This window comes from Tenrec ecaudatus, chromosome 4 (assembly GCF_050624435.1).
Source record: "Tenrec ecaudatus isolate mTenEca1 chromosome 4, mTenEca1.hap1, whole genome shotgun sequence".
Classification (NCBI taxonomy): Eukaryota; Metazoa; Chordata; class Mammalia; order Afrosoricida; family Tenrecidae; genus Tenrec; species Tenrec ecaudatus.
The window spans coordinates 123795354-123812815 of record NC_134533.1 but is presented as its reverse complement, the minus strand read 5'-3'; the positions used below and the strand labels follow the sequence as shown (position 1 = coordinate 123812815).

Below are 17462 nucleotides of genomic sequence, written 5' to 3'. Positions count from 1 at the left end.
CCAAAGACTTTCTACCCACTGACTTGTGATCGTCCTGCACTTGGCGTCATTGCATGTGTTTCGGAGTCTGAAGAGGATTTTATGGATTGGTATCGGACATATAGGCTAAGATCAGACATATGGCCTTGGACTGGACTGGGTTGGATGTTTTCCCCATGTTCAATTGCTCTTGTATATAAACCTCTTCCTTATACACATATGTGTGTCCACGGACTGTTTTTCTAGTCCACCCAGACTCACACAGGTGCCCACAGCAGGCCCTCTGAGAAGGGCGGCTATTAACATTAAACACAGCGTCACAGAGCACATTGGAAAAGAGGTGATAAAATGGGGAGGTCAAACAAATGGGTGGGAAAAGGGCAACAAAGAAAGAAAAGCCAATCTTAGGCCGTACAGCAGTGGTTCCAGACCTTCCTCAGGCCGTGGCCCTTTCACACAGTTCCTCATGTGGTGGGGACCCCCCAACCATAACATTATTTTCGTTGCTACTTCATCACTGTCATTTTGCTACTGTTATGAATTGGGCAACCCCTGTGAAAGAGCCAGTTGACCCCCAAAGGGGTCGGGACCCACAGGTTGAGAATCTGCCTTAGAGCTTCCCAAGTGCATGGATTTAAAACAATTTGTCCCACTTTTGCAGCTGGCGCCGAAGTAAGGTAGAATTCCTTAAACCATCAGCTGAAAATGCCCGGGGCTCATCAACTGTTTGTTCTAGGGGGCCTCCACCAGAATATGGGTACAGTGGTGCCGAATTTCAATGCCGCCGTCTCTCACTGAAGAAGTGCTCGCCCGCTCATCTGAGTGTGGGGTGGCGTAGGAAGGGAGTTAGTGCCCGGGCTTGGGCTGACGTTACCATCGTGCTTGTGCCACCTGAAGGCTGAGAGACAGACACCCTGTGTGCTGTGTCTGGAAGGAGACCAGCTGGCTTGCTGCCGGTCCCTTATACTGTTGTCAGTAGACCTTGGCCTGGGCTCTACTGCGTGTCTTTTCAACTCTGCCCTCTCCTCGCAAGATCTTACTCACCACTACCGCATTCACATTGTCAATGGTTAGCTTCAGGTTAACCTCCCTTCCTGAGCTCCAGAGCCCCATTCTCAGGCCCATTTGTCACCTCCACCTGAACAGCCTGTACCTGAGCTGAGGGCGTCTTTTCAGACCCCGTCTCACTCCTGGTCAGATTTCCATTCGTCATACCACCTTCCAGGTCCACTCAAGCCAGTACTGCACCTTTTCTCGCTGAGATGACCGAATGTGGGCTTCACCTCCTAACACCCTCAGCTCTCCTTTCAGTCTGACAGCCACTCTCATCTAAAGCAACCTGTGCCGTCACACCTGTGTGTCGGACGAAAACTGCACTCCCCGGGTTGTGGGGTGCGACACTGAGCAGTAGAACTCAGGACTTTCCTCCAAGGGGCCTTTGGGTGAACGCAGACTTCCATTCTGGTTAGCAGCGAGTGCGGTCACTGTCCATATGACCCACGACTTCATCTTGGTCACTGCTGTCCATTCTGACTGACTTCCGGCCTGCAGGCCTTCCAGACCAAAGTCCTGTCTAAGTGAAATCCATCTATCTATAGACGTGTGTGTGTGTATGAGCACACATGCGCGCATGGACATTCATGTACATCTAATGACATCGTCCTCGGCTTCCTTCAGTGTTTGTTGGGGGTAAGGCTGTGCCCTGCCTCTGCCTCTCTGCTAAATGGTTCAGTGAAGGCCAGGAGTGAACCAAGAATGAACAAGAGAAAGTCTAGAGCAGGGTTTCCCCAAGTGGGCAATACTGCCCCACGTGGACGGTGCTGAAATGATGCACGGGGGCTGCCAAAGCAGACACCCGCCCGTCCTTTATCCTGGGTTATGGCTCAAGTACAAAGTTCTCAATTGCTGGAGGACACTGAGTAAGCTCACAGTCTAGAGCCTGGTGCCAGGCTTGTAGAGCCAATGTTTCCTCCTGCCAGGCACACCCCCTGCCCTTGGATGCCGAGGGGTGGGAGGCCAGGCAGCAGCACTCTTGGGCTGAGCAAGTGGAAGCGGTGTTGGTACTCGGCTCAAAATGGCTCAGAAACATACCCAGCAGGTTGGACCACAGACTTATCCCCATAGACTTATCCATCAGACACGAGAGAGCTGGGTCCTCACAACTCACAGCCTCCTCTCTTGGAGCTGCCTCTTTGCTTATCCCAACAGTATCTTCCTGTACCAATGACTGAATCGGCTATTTTATGATGCTAGAGCACGTGTCCTAAATTTAGTCCCAGATTGTAGTCAAGGGATTTGTCTGGCCACCTTGACCAGGTGTGGGCTCTGGGAACCATAATCAGGGACTTCCTGTCAACAAAGGAGCAAATTCCTAATGCAACCTATAACATCGACGTGAGCATGGCGCCTACTGTGTCATCACCTGGAATTTTTGGCCTAGGTCACCCACTTGAGGCATGGACGCTGGGGCATTTTCCCCGGAATCCCAAAGGCCTGGTGTTCAGAGACTGCCCAGTTCATCAGAGAAGAGTATGCATGGGTGCAGACTGAGAAGACCCAGAGGACCAAAGCTAACAGCCAGGGGCCCCATCCACCCTAAGAGATGACAGATGGGCCCGAGACAGAAGAGAGTAGGTAGGGGGTGGGGGGTGGGGGGTAGGCGGGAGAGCTGGGAGGAGAGCCTGCAGTTCCTTACACACAACTGATGACCAACAGCAGCTTGGACACGCTCTGCAGGTGGAAACCACTGGGGCTGTCCTCAGGGATATGCCGTGTCTGCGTGGAACCTGGGGGGAAAACAGAGGCTGTCACCTGTGTAGTCCATGAGTCCACCAATTACTGATACAATAACTGGCTACACAGAGAACATGAGGAAATGACCAAGGCTTTGTCCCTGATGTTGCTGCTACAACAGTATGATACACAGCCTCCACCCTCCAAATCTAGGATGCAAAGTCTTTGAGGACAAGGCTGAGTCAGGCACGGTGGAAAACCAACAAACCTCTGTACTAGGACACATGCAGGACATGGGAGGAGATACAGCAGTGACGTATGACCACAAAGCTAGTGTCTAGCCCTGGTGCGACCCATAACCAGCCATGCGACATCGAGCAAATCCCCCTGTCCTTCTGAGAGCCACTGTCTCGTGTGTACATCAAGCATGTGGAAAGCACCTAACATGGAAGTGTCCTAGTTGAAGTTGGGCAAGAGGCACAGAGTCTTCCTCACCGTCTCACCCAGCTCAAAGGAGCCCTCATGGGTGTGCAGAGCCCAGTTTGGAAAACAGCACTTGGTCCTTAAAGTCCCAATAGCTCCCTGAGACTGAGCAGAGCCCTGACTGAATCATAACATGCGAACCTCTCACACAAAGCAGGAGCCTGTGAACGGCTGGGAGAGAGAGACTGAACTAGCAAGGGAGTCCACTGCCCAATGGGTTCACAGGCCCAGGTGTGGTGGGGGTACTAATATGGATCTCTTGATCTCTGTGCCATGAAGTAATCTCTGCGATCTAGGCTTAGGCTTCTCTCTGGTGCATTTTTTGAAGAACCTGGAATGTGCGCTTCTGACGCTCTACAGGGAGCAGTCCAGCATGGACAACATGGAGACATAGGCCCCAAACTCTGATATATAGCACAATATGGGTCTAAGAAGAGCTGGAGAGCTTCAAGAGTAAAGAGGAACAGGCCGATCACGGAGGTCGGGTGCAGGTGGGAAACAGCCTCAAATTTAGTGAATCATGTACAGACCATTCTCTTAGGGTACATAACGCCTTGGTACAGGAAAGAAGCTCCAGGCCAGAGCCGTGGCCTGACTCCACCTGGCACACACCTGCCACGTGTTTGATCCTGTGGCCCACTTCTTCATCAGTGGGGGTGGTGACAGGGCTCATCACCTCTTCGAGATGAGGTACCCGCAAGTGGGCATGGGGACGCTTTCTCCTCCGCACTGTCGGGGGCTTGCTGGTCTTCTCCTTGGGAGACTGTCTGTGCATCTCGGCCAGGTAGGTAGTTTCTGTTTTGGTCAGCTCGCTCTCTGTTAGAGGCAAGAAGGTCATGTCAGAGGTCAGCTTCCCACACCTACAATCCCATATGTTGGCCTTCAGAGTCAATGCTCTCAAGCCCCTGAAGGGAATCATTTTCTCACACAGCGATCTGGGCAATTGGAGGGTAGGGCAGAAGTGCCTCTGAGATGCCCCTGTGTCTAAAGCAATCTCTCTGGGACCCAGCTCAGGCCCGACTCTGGGTTATTCAACTTCCCGGAGAGCCACATGTTGCCCACAACTGCAAATGCGCCTTGTGGACACAATTTGGAACCTGTGACACTCTTCCTAATAGAGGCATTTCCAGCTCTTTGCAGTTTCCCCCCGAGTCAAGCACGCACTGTCCCCACTAGATTAAATGTTGTTACTCTTGTTGGTGTAAGGGGATGTGCTAGATCCTGAAGGACTCTCATAAAATTATTATCTAGAAAACATACATGCATACCCCACTTTTTATATCCATTTCTGGGGCAGGCACATGAGTCGCATACAACCAACCCAATGTCTCAGCCTCCCTTCCCCCTCTCCAAGTCTCCTGCCCCCTGAATGGCGACAGCTGGGCCGTTGGCCACTTCCTCCAGGTCTGTGAGCAGCGACAGCTGTAGTGCACACCTAAATGGCGGAAGTACTCCTCGAGCCCACTCCAGAAATTCTTCTCGATGAAGCTTTTCACCAACCCCCACGGCTGTTTTCGATAGCGTAGCTCTGTAGAGACCCTGAGGAACAAGCCAAAAACACGGTTAGTCACTTCTTAGGCAGAATCTCTTCTGCTCGAAAAAGAAACATTCAGACTTAAGACCAAAGCACCTTTAAAAAAAATAGTTTTATTAGGGGCTCATACAATGCTTATCACAATCCATACATACATCAATTGTGTAAAGCACATCTGTACATTCATTGCCCAGGACCAGAGCACCTTCCCGTGTCTCTTGCACCTGACAGGCTACCGCGGTTCTCCAGAACTGCTCCCAGAGATGCCTCTGTGAGCAGCGCTAACAAGCAGGACCTTAGCCTCTCACTCTTTTTCCCTTAAAAAAAAACAAACCCTACTATTTATTTATTTATTAAAAGATCATTTTATTGGGGGCTCTTACAACTCATGTAACAATCCATGTATCAACTGTATCGAGCGGATCCGTGCACATGCGGCCGTCATTCTTTTCTAGACACTTACTTTCTGTTGAGCCTTTGGGATCAGCTCCTCTTTATCCCTCCCCCACCCACCCTCGTGACCCCTTCATAAATCCTAAATGATTATTATTTTCGTACCTTACACTGTCTCCCTTCCCCCACAGTTGCTGTCACTTGTCCCCCTGGAGGGGGTGTGTTGATCATTGCTATTGGTCTCCCTACCTTCCCTGCCCTTCTGGTATTGCTCTTCCCATCCCTGTTCCTGGGTTCTGTGTGTCGTGAGCTCTTATCTGTACCTGCTGGAGTCAGAGTGATAGCTCTGCCTTTCCCAAAGAGGGGACACAAAACAGGGAGCCAAGGAGTAATTCTTTTTTCTTAGAACAGGGTGGAAGGCCAAATAAGTTTGGGAACCTCTGCTCTCTAGGGGAAGTTCCCTGGAATCAATCTTCCCCGGGGTCTAGGAGTCTCCCAGTTCTGGGACCCTGGATCGAAAGAACATGTTTGGCTATTCTGTTTTGGTGGACGTAGATGCAGTCCCTGCTCAGAGCAGCCAATGCACAGCGAGGACCATAGGGCCGGCCCCACCATGAGACACGACGTTCCCTCACTGACCCAAAGTGCCACGGCCGACCGCACAGAAGTCACTGTGCAGAAAGTGTGCACGGTCTGCCCCAGGGCAGCCAGGGGAGCAACATAACCAAGTCCCTGGGGAATCCTGAAAATAGACTTCGGACCTGGGGCACAGGGCTTGGCACCTCATCAGACTTGATTGGAAAACATACATAAGGGTGAGCAGACAGGCCTGGAACTATTTATTGGAGTTTTTTTCCTTGTTTTGTTTTTGTTTGTTTTCTTTCGCCCTATGTCTATCTACATAAAGTAGGCAGGACCAACAATCCCGGGGAGAAAACAACAGGACCGGTGCTTCCAGGGGGTGGGGGTGACATGGGAGAGGAGGGGGTGGAGAAGGGGAATGGGAGGCAACAAACTCAGGGGTAAGGGAACAACAAGAGATCTAAAATTTATGGTGAGGAGGGCCTGTAATACCTGGTGGGGTTTAATCAAGGGCAATGTATTCGAGTGGAATTACTGAGAGCCAAATGGAAGGTGAGCATACTAGAGGGATAGGAGGAAGGGAAAGGAATTACAGGAAAGAAATAGGAGGTAAAAGCTATTTCTAGAGGTGGCTTATACTTGAGTATATACAGTAATGTAAATATTTTAATTTATACGGAAAAGGATAGAGGCCAATGTACATACATTTACATGTTAAATTTTAAGATAGCAGGCGGACCTTTGGCCTCTACTCAAGGACTCCTTTAACACAAGAACACTTTGTTCTAATAACTCTTTGATACTCTTTGATACTCACCTTCCCAACACGATCACTGAAGACAAAATGGGTGCATAAGCAAATGTGGTAAAGAGAACAGATGGTGCCTGCCTATCAAAAGATATAGCACCTGGGGTCTTAAAGGCTTGGAGTTAAACAAGCAGCCATCTAGCAGGGAAGCAAATTAGCCCATATGGAAGCAGCACACCAGCCTGTGTGATCAGGTAACAGGTATCAAAAGATACAAAATAAACAACTATATCAAAGCGAATGAGGGGATTTGGAATGGAGACCGGAAGCCCATCTGTAGACAATTGTGGGATATTCCCCCACAGAAGGGTTATAAGGAAGAGATGATCCAACCAAGATGCAGTATAGCACCAGCAAAACACACATAATTCATCTAGTTCCTGAAAGGTTTCTCCCCACTACCATGACCCAGTTCTACCTTACAAATCTGGCTAGACCGGAGGACACACATTGGTCCAGATAAGCCATCTGAACACGTGGAATTCAGGACAGATAAACCTCTCAGGAACAGTAGTGAGAGTAGTGATATTATGAGAGTGTGGGTTGGTCAGGGAGGCATAAGGGGGAGAAAGGGGAACCCATCACAAGGTTGGATATATATCACACACCCCTGCCCCCAAAGGGGACAAATAACAGAAATGTGGGTGAAAGGAGACAATGGATATGTAAGATATGAAATAATAATAACAATGTATAATTGATCAAGGATTCATGAGGGTGGGGAAGGAGGGAGAAAAAAGAGGAGCTTATACCACGGGCTCAGGGAGAAAATATTTTGGAAAAGATGATGGTAACATGTACAAATGCGTGATACAATTGATGTATGGTATAAGAGCTGTAAGAGTACCCCCAAATGACTATATATATGCAGGCCACACCTCAGGGGACCTCCCCTTACAGGGCTCTGACCCCTGACAGAGCAGTGGTTCTCAACCTTCCTAATGCCACGACCCTTTAATACAGTTCATATTGTGGTGACCTCCAACCATAAAATTATTTTTGTTGCTACTTCATAACTGTCGTTTTGCTACTGTTATGAATCATCATGTAAATAGCTGATATGCGGGATGTATTTTAATTGTTACAAAGTGAACATAATTAAAGCACAGTGAAAAATCACAAAACAATATGTAATTATATATTGTAAAATATTTATGTTTTGCGATGGTCTTGGGCGACCCATGTGAAAGGGTCGTTCGACTCACAGGTTGAGAACCGCTGTACTAGGCTGTGTCTTGCTTGTATTTTGCTCATTTTATCTCCAGGACCACCAACACGGGGCAACTTCTCCCGTAAACAAACCCAACCCAAGCAGTGGGACTTAATGGCTACGCAGGGGTTCCAAGGCTGGAATCTTTATGAAAACCTGATGACCACAACTGCTTTCTAAGGTGGATTTGGGTCACCTCCATCTTTCTACTATGAGCTGAGTGCTTAGAAACGGAGCCGCGAGTGTTCCTTCTGCAGGAAATTAAGGGAGATGAATTCATTTTCTTTCTCAAGCTACAAAGATTTAGTAAGTAGTGCACTTGGAATTTGGAAGCCAGCATAAAATCCTTAGCCTTAGTAATATATATATATAGAGAGAGAGAGAGAATGTGTGTATAATTTATCTATCTATCTATCTATCTATCTATCTATCTATCTATCTATCTATCTATCTATCTATCTATCTATCTATCTATCCATCCATCTATCTAACATGCCAGTGAGAATGATGAGGTTATCTGCTTCTGAACATTTGCCGCTTCGGAAGCCCTAACTGGGGCACTAAGCACGGGAATCAGTTGGATGGTAATGGGCTTGGTTTGGTAGATATTATGTAGGGGGACTTGTGGTGATGTGGGTTAAGCACTGAATTGCTAAGCACAAGGTCAGTGGCTCAAACCCACCAGCAACTCTGGGTGGGGGTGGGGGATGGGGGAGATGAGGTTTTCTGCTCCTTTCAAAATGCGCCGTCTACAGATCTGTGTTGGAAGAGGTGCAGCCAGAGTGCTCCTTAGAGGCATGGATGATGAGATTTCGTCTTACATGCTTGGGACATGTTGTCAGCAGAGACCAGTCCCTGCTGGTGACATAGTGTTCGGTAAATAGAAGGGCAGCGAAAAAGAGGAAGGCCCTCCATGAGATGACTGTCACCGTGGCTGCAACAATGGGCTCGGATAGAGGAACAATTGTCAGGATGTCACAGGACCTGGCAACGGTTTTTTCTCTTGTGCGTAGGGCTGGCTCTGCGTGGAACCTGCTGGATGGGACCTAACAACAACACAGTTACAGACTCAGAACCCCCAGGGGCAGTTCTACCTCAGCCTTTAGGGTCACTATGAATAGTAATTCACTCAGTGGCACAGAGTAAGGTGTAGTTTCAGGCTTCATTGAAGTCTTTCTGGCCATGAACTAGTAATACGAGTAGCTTTGCTCTCAGAGAGTTTGAGTGTGGATTATCGCCACTCCCCCAGCAAGCCCATGAGGGGCAACCAGCCCTGAAGGACTTGATGGAATGTGTGTTACCAAGAGTCAGAATGGAGTCCTGGGGACTTAGTGAATTACCCACTGAGCTGCTAATCACAGGTCTGCACTTTGAAACTCCTAGCTCAGAGGTTCTCAGCCTTCCTAATGCCGAGACCCTTTCATAGAGTTCTTCATGTTATGGTGACCGTCCCCACCCAACCATAAAATTATTTTCGTTGCTATTTCATAACTGTCATTTTGCTACTGTTATGAATCAGTCGACCCTGTGCAAGGATTGTTCGATCCCCAAAGGGATCACGACCCACAGGTTGAGAACTGCATATTGCATCCCTCCTCAAATCCCTTACCACCGATCGGCTGATCATGCCACATCACATCAGGGGGGATGAGTACATCACTACAGAACTGCCAAAATGCGCCACTGTGTAACCGCCAAACCCCGGAAAGCCCTGGTTCAGCCACGTTAACACCTATTTCAGGTAAAGCATAATTAAATTCAAGACCGAGGCTACAAAGTCCTTCATATTGAAAATTCTGCTTGATCTCCCTGGCTACCTTCTGAGGTTGGTGGAGCAAGTGGGCTTATTCCCATTTTAGAGATGAGAAGACAGGTTTAGAATATTTCAGCAAACCGAGACTAACAAGCAAAGGCTTCTGATGGCAACAACAGTTTCTCTTCATGACCTCACACAGCCTTCCTTCCACCAGGGCGCCCACTGCTGCCAAAGCCTGTCAGCCAGCCAAGGGGAGGCTGTGGCCTGAAGGGACACACCTTCTCCTTCATCATTTTCACATTGAAGAGTATCTTGCTGCCCAATCTAGCTCCTGCCTCTGCACTGTGCCCCAAACTTTGCCAGCTCTGTTTCTCTGGTGTTCTACCTCCCAATCTCTTCTTCTTCCCACACCCTCACAGTCCCAGTTCCTCCTCCCTCTACTGCAGACCTTCTCTTGAGATCATCCTTGCGCGCATTTGCTCCTCCCTTGAAGCTGATGCTCTCCCTGTTGAGGGTGTCACTTTGCCCTGACCCCATCGTCCACTCAGGGACTTCCATGTGCGCACATCTGTATTTGGAGCTGCCCCCCTTCCTCATGTACCAACTATCTCCCCGGCTAAGGGTGGGCAGCTGTCTGAAACAGTCTACCTGTGGTCAACCAGCTACCTAGATATGGACTAGGCTGAAAAGCAAGCAATTGGAATCCTCTCCTAGGAATCCGGACTTGAGATCCGTAGAGCATGTGGGAAAAAAGGCAGGAGGTAGAGGAGAGCTGGGGGTGGTATCTGCGAAGAAGGAAGAGGGAGGGCAGGAGCAGGAGAAGAGAAGAGAAGAGAGGGAGGAGTCGGAGAGCAGAGTACAGAACAACCGAGATAAAGATGAAAAAGACACGGGTCCTTTTTGAGGTCTGGGTACCAGGGAGCTCTGATTCCTTCCATTTCATTTGAACAACTTGACTCCACTTCTCCTTACAACCAAAGTCCTTGGCTCAAGACCTGATCCTTTCCAAATGGGTTGCGTTTTGAATTTTCAATTGGATGTATACGCTGTAAGACCAGAGCCTCAGTCTCTTTCTCCCTTGGAATGGGCTACAGGACTCGATCACCACTTGCATTAAAAGCATGCAGTGCTCCAGCACCGTCCGGATTTCACTATGTGCAGGGGCTGGGATGGAGCAGTGGGTGAATGTGACCCTGCCCCTCGTGCGTGTGCATGTGAACACCGGAAGACAAACAGTAAATCATCTCAGGACAATATGCCAGGAAAAGCAAAGGTGTGCAGTGCTAAGTCTTGGGCTCAGAATGCCTAGCAGCATGCCTCTGGGCAGTGAGTTAACTGGCATGAGCCTCTATTTTTTTTCAGTTGAAGAGCGAGGGTAAAATTTTCACTTGGTCATTGTAACGGTTCCAGTTAATGTACATAAGGCACTTACACAGTACTTTAGAACCCACAGAGAGTAGCTATACACGTCTTGTAGAGAGATGTAGAGAGAAAAAGAAGGAAGAAGGTAGGACATTAGGATGGGGAGGTAGAATGCTTCTTCCCCACAGGAACAAACGAATGGTCTCCATCGGAAATCCCCCCTTCCCCCATTCCCACCCCCCAAGCACAGCGTCTCCTGCACCACTCAAGCCCTGAGGATGCCATACCTGAGCCGACTCTTGTTCCGAGCCACACGGGTGAGCGTGTAGCGATTGATGGTGTAGAAGTAGTCATGGTACGGCACGTCATGCGTGAGGACTTCAGCATCAATCACGTAACACTCACTCTCTTGGCTCGCCTTATACATGGTCTATGTGGAGGAAAAGGTCCAGATAATGAAGGGAAGCAAAAGAGACAATGCACCTCTCCCACGACCTCATCCCAGGACTTCTGAGAAGACTCCAGATGCTCTGCAAATGGCAGGATGTGAGCATGCAGAATGTAGCCGCTGCAGCGTCAGACCACGTCTGCTTCCAGAGACATCTTCCTACCCCTTACCCTGAACCCTTCACAGCAGAGTAGAGGGGTTACCAGCCCTCCTGACCGGAACTCACCTGTGTCTCCCTGACAGTGGCAGTTTTGGGAGCCAGTGGGTTGCTAAGGGTGATGGTGTAAAGAATCACTCGGCTCTGGTTTCCATTCTCCTCCTTTTTCCACGGGTGAAAAATGATACCTGAGGGTAGATGGGAGCCCCGGAATGAGGGCGAGAAAGAAGCACCCTCCCCGTCTGAATTTCTCCTCCAAACGACCTCCCTTTGACTGGTCTGCTTGCCGACCGGCCCCCAAATGGAGGTCAGTGATAGCCCAACCAACAGTCAGAGGAGGGTAAGGCTGAGCGGCTTCATGTGCTCCGAGGAGCAAAGGCAGGCAGGGGAGAGGGGTGGGGGAGGGGAGTCAGGCAGAAAGAGGCTCATTATAGCATTGCCAAGATTCCACACACACGGCTCCAGATGCCGATTGTCCTGGGCCGGGCAAGAGGTCTCGGCTTCTGGCAACACTGGAGCCACTGTGAGGAAGGCCTCGGATCCCTTGGGAACAAGTCCTCTCCTCTAGGCTTGACCTCCCCATGCCCTCAGCATTTCTTCTCTGCCCAGAGGGGCAACTGGTGCCCAAATGTTTCCTCACAGAGTGGGATGCGAAGGGGTTCTGCCGGGCCCGAGCTACAGTCCCTGTGGAGGGTGAGGAGGTGAGGCGGGAACATGCAGGGCCTGAGCATGAAGTCCTAGCTATGAATCCTGGCTATGACCTTGGACAAGTACACACCACTGCTCTGGGGGTCAGCATTCCCATCAGTTCCAAGGCTATCACCCTACGCTCGTGCGAAGTTAAATCGGATGTGACAACTTGGCGTGGAGGGAGTACCCACTAGTACTCCCAACAAAGTGGGAGACCCAGGTTCCATCGCCCACCATGTGCTGCCACCACCCCTCTGCTGCAGACTTGTACACTACTAGGATGCTGACGAGGTCTCAGCAGTGTTTCTAGGAAGAAAGGCCTGGTCACCAACTTCTGAACACCAACCCGTGAAAACCCTATGGGTCCGCAACTGATGACGCAGGGCCAGCCGTGTTAGGGACCGCCGTGACGTCCACTCACAAGAGCCAGCACATAGCAGCAGCTCTTCTGAACCAGACAGAGGTCTCGGTAAGGCCAGGGCTTGTTCCCCGGTGAGTGACTGGGGCCCAGCACTGAGTATCAGGGGTGCAAAAGCCAAGCGATGGAGCTGTTGCTTTTATGGAAAGAGGGGGCCAACAAGGCTCTGTGGGAACTTGTCCAGGAGGGGGACCTGGAAGAGGAGGAGGTGGAATGAGAGGGAAGATGAGGAAAATAGAGAGAAGTGGGAGGGGGGACCAGAGAGGGAGGAAAAAATGAGGAGCTGATGCCAGGGGCTCGGGTGGAGAGTGGGTACTTTGAGAATGATGGTGGAAACGTATGTACAAATGTGCTGGACACAAATGATGTATGTATGGATTGTAAAAAGAGTTGTATGAGCCCCTAATAAAATGATCTATTAGAGAAAACAATAGAAGTGGGGTGGGAGGTGGGGGAGGGGCGGGAGGGGCCAGCTCAGCCTCGGGGAGGAGCGGACCGGAGAAACGCCGCTGCTCCATGAAGCCCCTCTGGAAGGGCGAGTCTGTGAAGAGGAGGTCATAGAGCTTGTCCACACTGAAGCTGAAGACTTCGTTCACATACTGCCGGCCGCTCAGGTCCTCGTAAAAGGCCTGGACCTCTCCTGCAGGGGAGAGAGAACAGGCGTGTGACGGCAGGGGGCAGGAAGGCCTGTGGCCATCTCTCAGAGCAGGTGCACCCATGGCTCAAATGGGAAACTCAATTAAGGGCAAACAGGGTGCCCCCAGCCCTGGGAACATTGCTTTAGGCTCCTTCCTTCTTGGGGTGTGTGGGGTGGGGGGGGGGAGCACACCATTCACTCTGGCTGGCACTCTGCTCTCAAAAGAGGGGATTCACTGTTGTTTTCAAGCACAATTGAACCTCCCCAATTCCATTGATGATTGACTAACATTCAAATAAAGGACTCCCGTATATACTTGAGTATAAGCTGACCCGATTATCGGCAGAGGTACCTAATTTTAAGCACAAAACTGCATTTCAGATGTGCTGAAAAAACTTGGATTATACATGAGTATCTGTGGTAATTCCCGAGCTTGCCTTAACTCAAAGCATCAGTTGGCATGAAATGGAGTTAGGAATGAATGGCATCTTTGAGGGGCACTGACTAATCTGGAATACAGTTTATCCAAGTTTCAAGACCTGATGGCTGTGTCCTCAAGTGCACAGGTGTGTTCTCCTTCCATACAGTGGCCTCTGTTTTTTAATGTTGAACTAGGTGAAGGTTTACAGATCATAGTTTCACGCTCACCTCACTCAACAGTTCATGCACATTCTAATTCAACTCATCCATCCCCTCAGTGGACCAAAACAGATGCTACTTCATGCCCGTCTCCTGTTTCCACTCCACCTTTCCTCACCCGCTGAGCCTTGTCCTTAGGCAAATGCTGTCCTTTTGATCCTAAGTGATTGCTTATTCTACTGTGGAGATGAGTTCCGTTCAAGACGTGAAGGGTAAGGGCCATTGTCTTGGCGGTTGCACCAGTGTCCACCCAGCTGGTAAGTAAGCCTCGCCTCTCTGATGATTTCATTTTAAGAAACTGTACTCTTCTGAATTGTTTCATCTGCTCCGGGAGCGTCCATCTGTGGATTTGTGTGCACTGTCTGGTTCTTTCCCAGGCCTCAGCACTGCACAGCGCCCAGCACTGCCCCACTACAGGCGGTGATGTGGTCTCTTGCAGGATACTGGCATTCCTGCACTGCTAGGGCTCTGTAGAGACTACAGAATAGTTGAGGAGCATCCTGCAAGGGCAGTGCCTATGACTGGCAGGGGAGCACGGCACAGCAGGTCAATGTTCACATCCTGGTTTCTGGGAAAGGCATGTGGTACCCAAGTTATACAACCATTTCCACTGGCCCTGGATGCTGGCTGGGGGTGAGAGACTAATAACAGGTCATGAAACTACTACAGGGAAACCACAGGGGAGGCTGTCTGCAGATGAACAAATGAACGCTAACCATTTCCTTATCGCCTTATTACCAAGTCAACGGAGGTAAACCACCACCCAATATAATGAACACTGAGGATTTGACTTCTTTCCTTGGCCTGTAAGAAGTAGCATTGTCCTGTGAACACTCAATTTGGAGAAGGCTGTGGGGGGCAGTGGGAGCCTAAAATCTATCTGCAGAGATCTAGTCAGATTAAGCCTCTGGCAGGTCACGTCTAACCACAGGCAAGGATCCTCAAACGCTTTACTGTCAGATAGAGATTAATATAAACTTGATTATGGTGGAGCAAAAATGGTATAATTTGACACTTGTTCAGTTGATCTCCATCTTGAGCCGTCCTGAATTGTTCTAGGCACAAGTATTTCTTGCTTGTTCCATCACAAAAATTTCTTCCCTGGCCTTTTAATTATTGATAGGGGTCTTTACTCTTTATATGTATTTTTTCTTTATATGCATTTTATCTTTATATTATTCTTATTATTTTTGGCATTTTCAAATTGTTTCTGTTGGGCTTCCCAGTTTGTGAAGCACAGTAGTAGATGCACAGAGAGTGAGGCGCTGTCACAGGAGCAATCAATAAATGTGGGAGTGGGGCAGGGGCACTCGAATTGATTGCGATACAATATACAACTCATTTAAAAAGCAATCTAACCATGGAAATGTATGTCAATACTATATCAAGAAATCCACTTTAAAAAGAAGAAAAAGAAGAAACTAAACCTGACCAGTGGTGACCGCGGGTGAAGGGGAGAGAGTTGTTGCTTAGGGGGAGTGAGTGTATGTGAATGATGGTGGAGTAACTGGGAAGCTTAGCAATAATGGCTGTACCACATGAGGAGTACAATCAATGGCACTGAAGTATACAAGTATGAGTTGTGGAACTGGAGAATGTTTTGTTGTGTATATTTTTGCCACAGTTAGAAAAATATCACACGAATAGCAATGAGTATAAGGAAGAAAAGGTTCTAGAATTTAATACGGTGCCAGTTGTGTGACTCTTCTTGATATACTGTAATGGAATTAGTGAGTGGCACGTGGATGGCGTGCTAATGAACCTGTCAAAAAAAGAAGTTGCCTTGTCCTAAGTGAGGTCTCAGAAGCTGACCCTATGCAGGGATAAGTAAGAGGGTCTCTACTGAGAACTATTAGAAAGAAGTGGAGTCTTCAATAGCTACATGACCAGGAAAGCCTTTTCCACAAACCCTCAGAGTGGAAACACTAATGGTTTTGCATTTATCTTGAGAAAATTTCCATTCAAATCTAATTGCTGCCAGACAGCAGCTGACTGGCACCTTTCTTGCATTGTATCTGTGTGAAGGATCTCTGTGAAGGGCAGAGATGCAAGAACAACTCATACCAGCAGGAGGTCCATTTGGAGATGGGACCAGACGGTAGGCAGTACACTAACTGTTGAGCAGTGAAAGACGAGGACCCGCAAAAAGGAATGTGTGCTAATAACGAAATGTATCTTTAAAAACAAAACTCTGTTACCCACGCTTTCACCAGGTACTAAGAGACCAGGCTCCACGTATAGACATCCAGCCTTTTAATCTTCAGATAAAGAGAAGGACCACTCTGTGCCTCTTTTCAAATCCCTACCTTCATCATGAGTCTCAGAAGAGTCACTGAGTTCAGTGGGGATGTCTTCATTGTCATTGAAGTCCAATGAAGGGGAGTTCACCGGTGCAATGATCTCAATCTTCTCCCCTAGGATGTTGTCGATGGCAAGCTCTTTCTCCAGGGACCCATCACCCTCCAGCACCTCCTCCTCCAGAGGAAGACCGTCAAACTGGAGTGGAGACAGAGGAGTTACCCAGTAGAGACAATCTGATCTGACTCTAGTCTCCAAAGACAGATTCGGGAGGTCTAGGTCAGAGAAGCCTACCCATTCAAGATACAGCTGTTTGGGAGCAGGGCTAGAAGTCAACTCTGCCACGGAAGACGTGAGCACAGAGTGCACGATGCCATCTTCTCGTGCTCACCCTTAGGGCCTCGCCGGTGTAGCTAGTCACGCCACCCATCAGTCACATCATGCATCCTGGGACCACTTCGCCACCACCCTACAACAATGCCAGCCTATCCCAAGGCAGTGCCTCATCCCCAACGCTCAAAGGATCTCCTAAGTGTATTTAAAGCACAATGTCCTACTAGCCCAGGATGGGAACAGGCACAATCGTTTCCCCTTTACAATTAATGTCAGAGGCAAAAAACGGTGACCAGGAATGAAATGAATACTGCTTCCATCCTAAGTCCGGGTGGTCTTGCGCCCGAAGTCAATGGAACACAAGGCTGCCTTTCCTGAGACAGTTTTACTAAGGCACGCCACCTCCTCTTCTGTGTGCCAGGATCCATCCTGTCCTCTTCCTCCATTGATTTCTATCTCCTCTATAATGAAGCCCTAGAAGACAGATGTTCTGGTTCCATATCTTATACCTTCCAGAGTCTAGAATGGTAGGACAAAAATGCAAATCGTAGACACATCATACCTATTTATTGAATGAGTGAATAAACAACTAACAGGTAGTTCTACAGTTCTATGTGTCTGACTTTGACTTTAAAATTTTTCTGTTTGAGACAAGTAGATCACGAGAGTTTGCTTTGGAATAGTTCATTGTTTAAAATCATACATAGAAGGTATGCTAGAGAAATGTCGATACAACAGATTGAAAATAAAATCGCAGCCACCCCCAAAGATGCTGGCAATGCACGGCATGCTTCTGAAGAGATGTGGGCACCCAGGGCACCCCCGGTCTCGGAAGATGCACCCCCGAAGGGTGGGTGGTGGCACAGTGACTGGCCTGCTGCTGAGATGACTTTGACTTTTGATCCCAAACCCACTAACGCTGAGTTGATTCTGACTCCTAGCAACCCTAGAGGACAGAAGAGAGCCGTCCTGTCGGGCGTCTTCATGGCAACCTAACTGCTA

The 17462-nt window shown here is 49.0% G+C and overlaps 1 protein-coding gene across 5 annotated transcripts in view; it reads right to left on the bottom strand.

Moving 5' to 3' along the window:
* The window catches only part of GRAMD1B (GRAM domain containing 1B), a 336257-nt gene that overhangs the window by 5100 nt on the left and 313695 nt on the right, over window positions 1–17462 (bottom strand). For all 5 annotated transcript variants that reach the window (XM_075546737.1, XM_075546735.1, XM_075546736.1 and 2 more), the window contains 7 exons: window positions 16136–16325; window positions 13050–13193; window positions 11515–11633; window positions 11128–11270; window positions 4631–4734; window positions 3808–4011; window positions 2675–2765 (listed from right to left, as the gene is read on the bottom strand). In XM_075546737.1, coding sequence (XP_075402852.1) covers window positions 2675–2765; window positions 3808–4011; window positions 4631–4734; window positions 11128–11270; window positions 11515–11633; window positions 13050–13193; window positions 16136–16325 — 995 coding nt within the window. The remainder of the gene's footprint in view (window positions 1–2674; window positions 2766–3807; window positions 4012–4630; window positions 4735–11127; window positions 11271–11514; window positions 11634–13049; window positions 13194–16135; window positions 16326–17462) is intronic.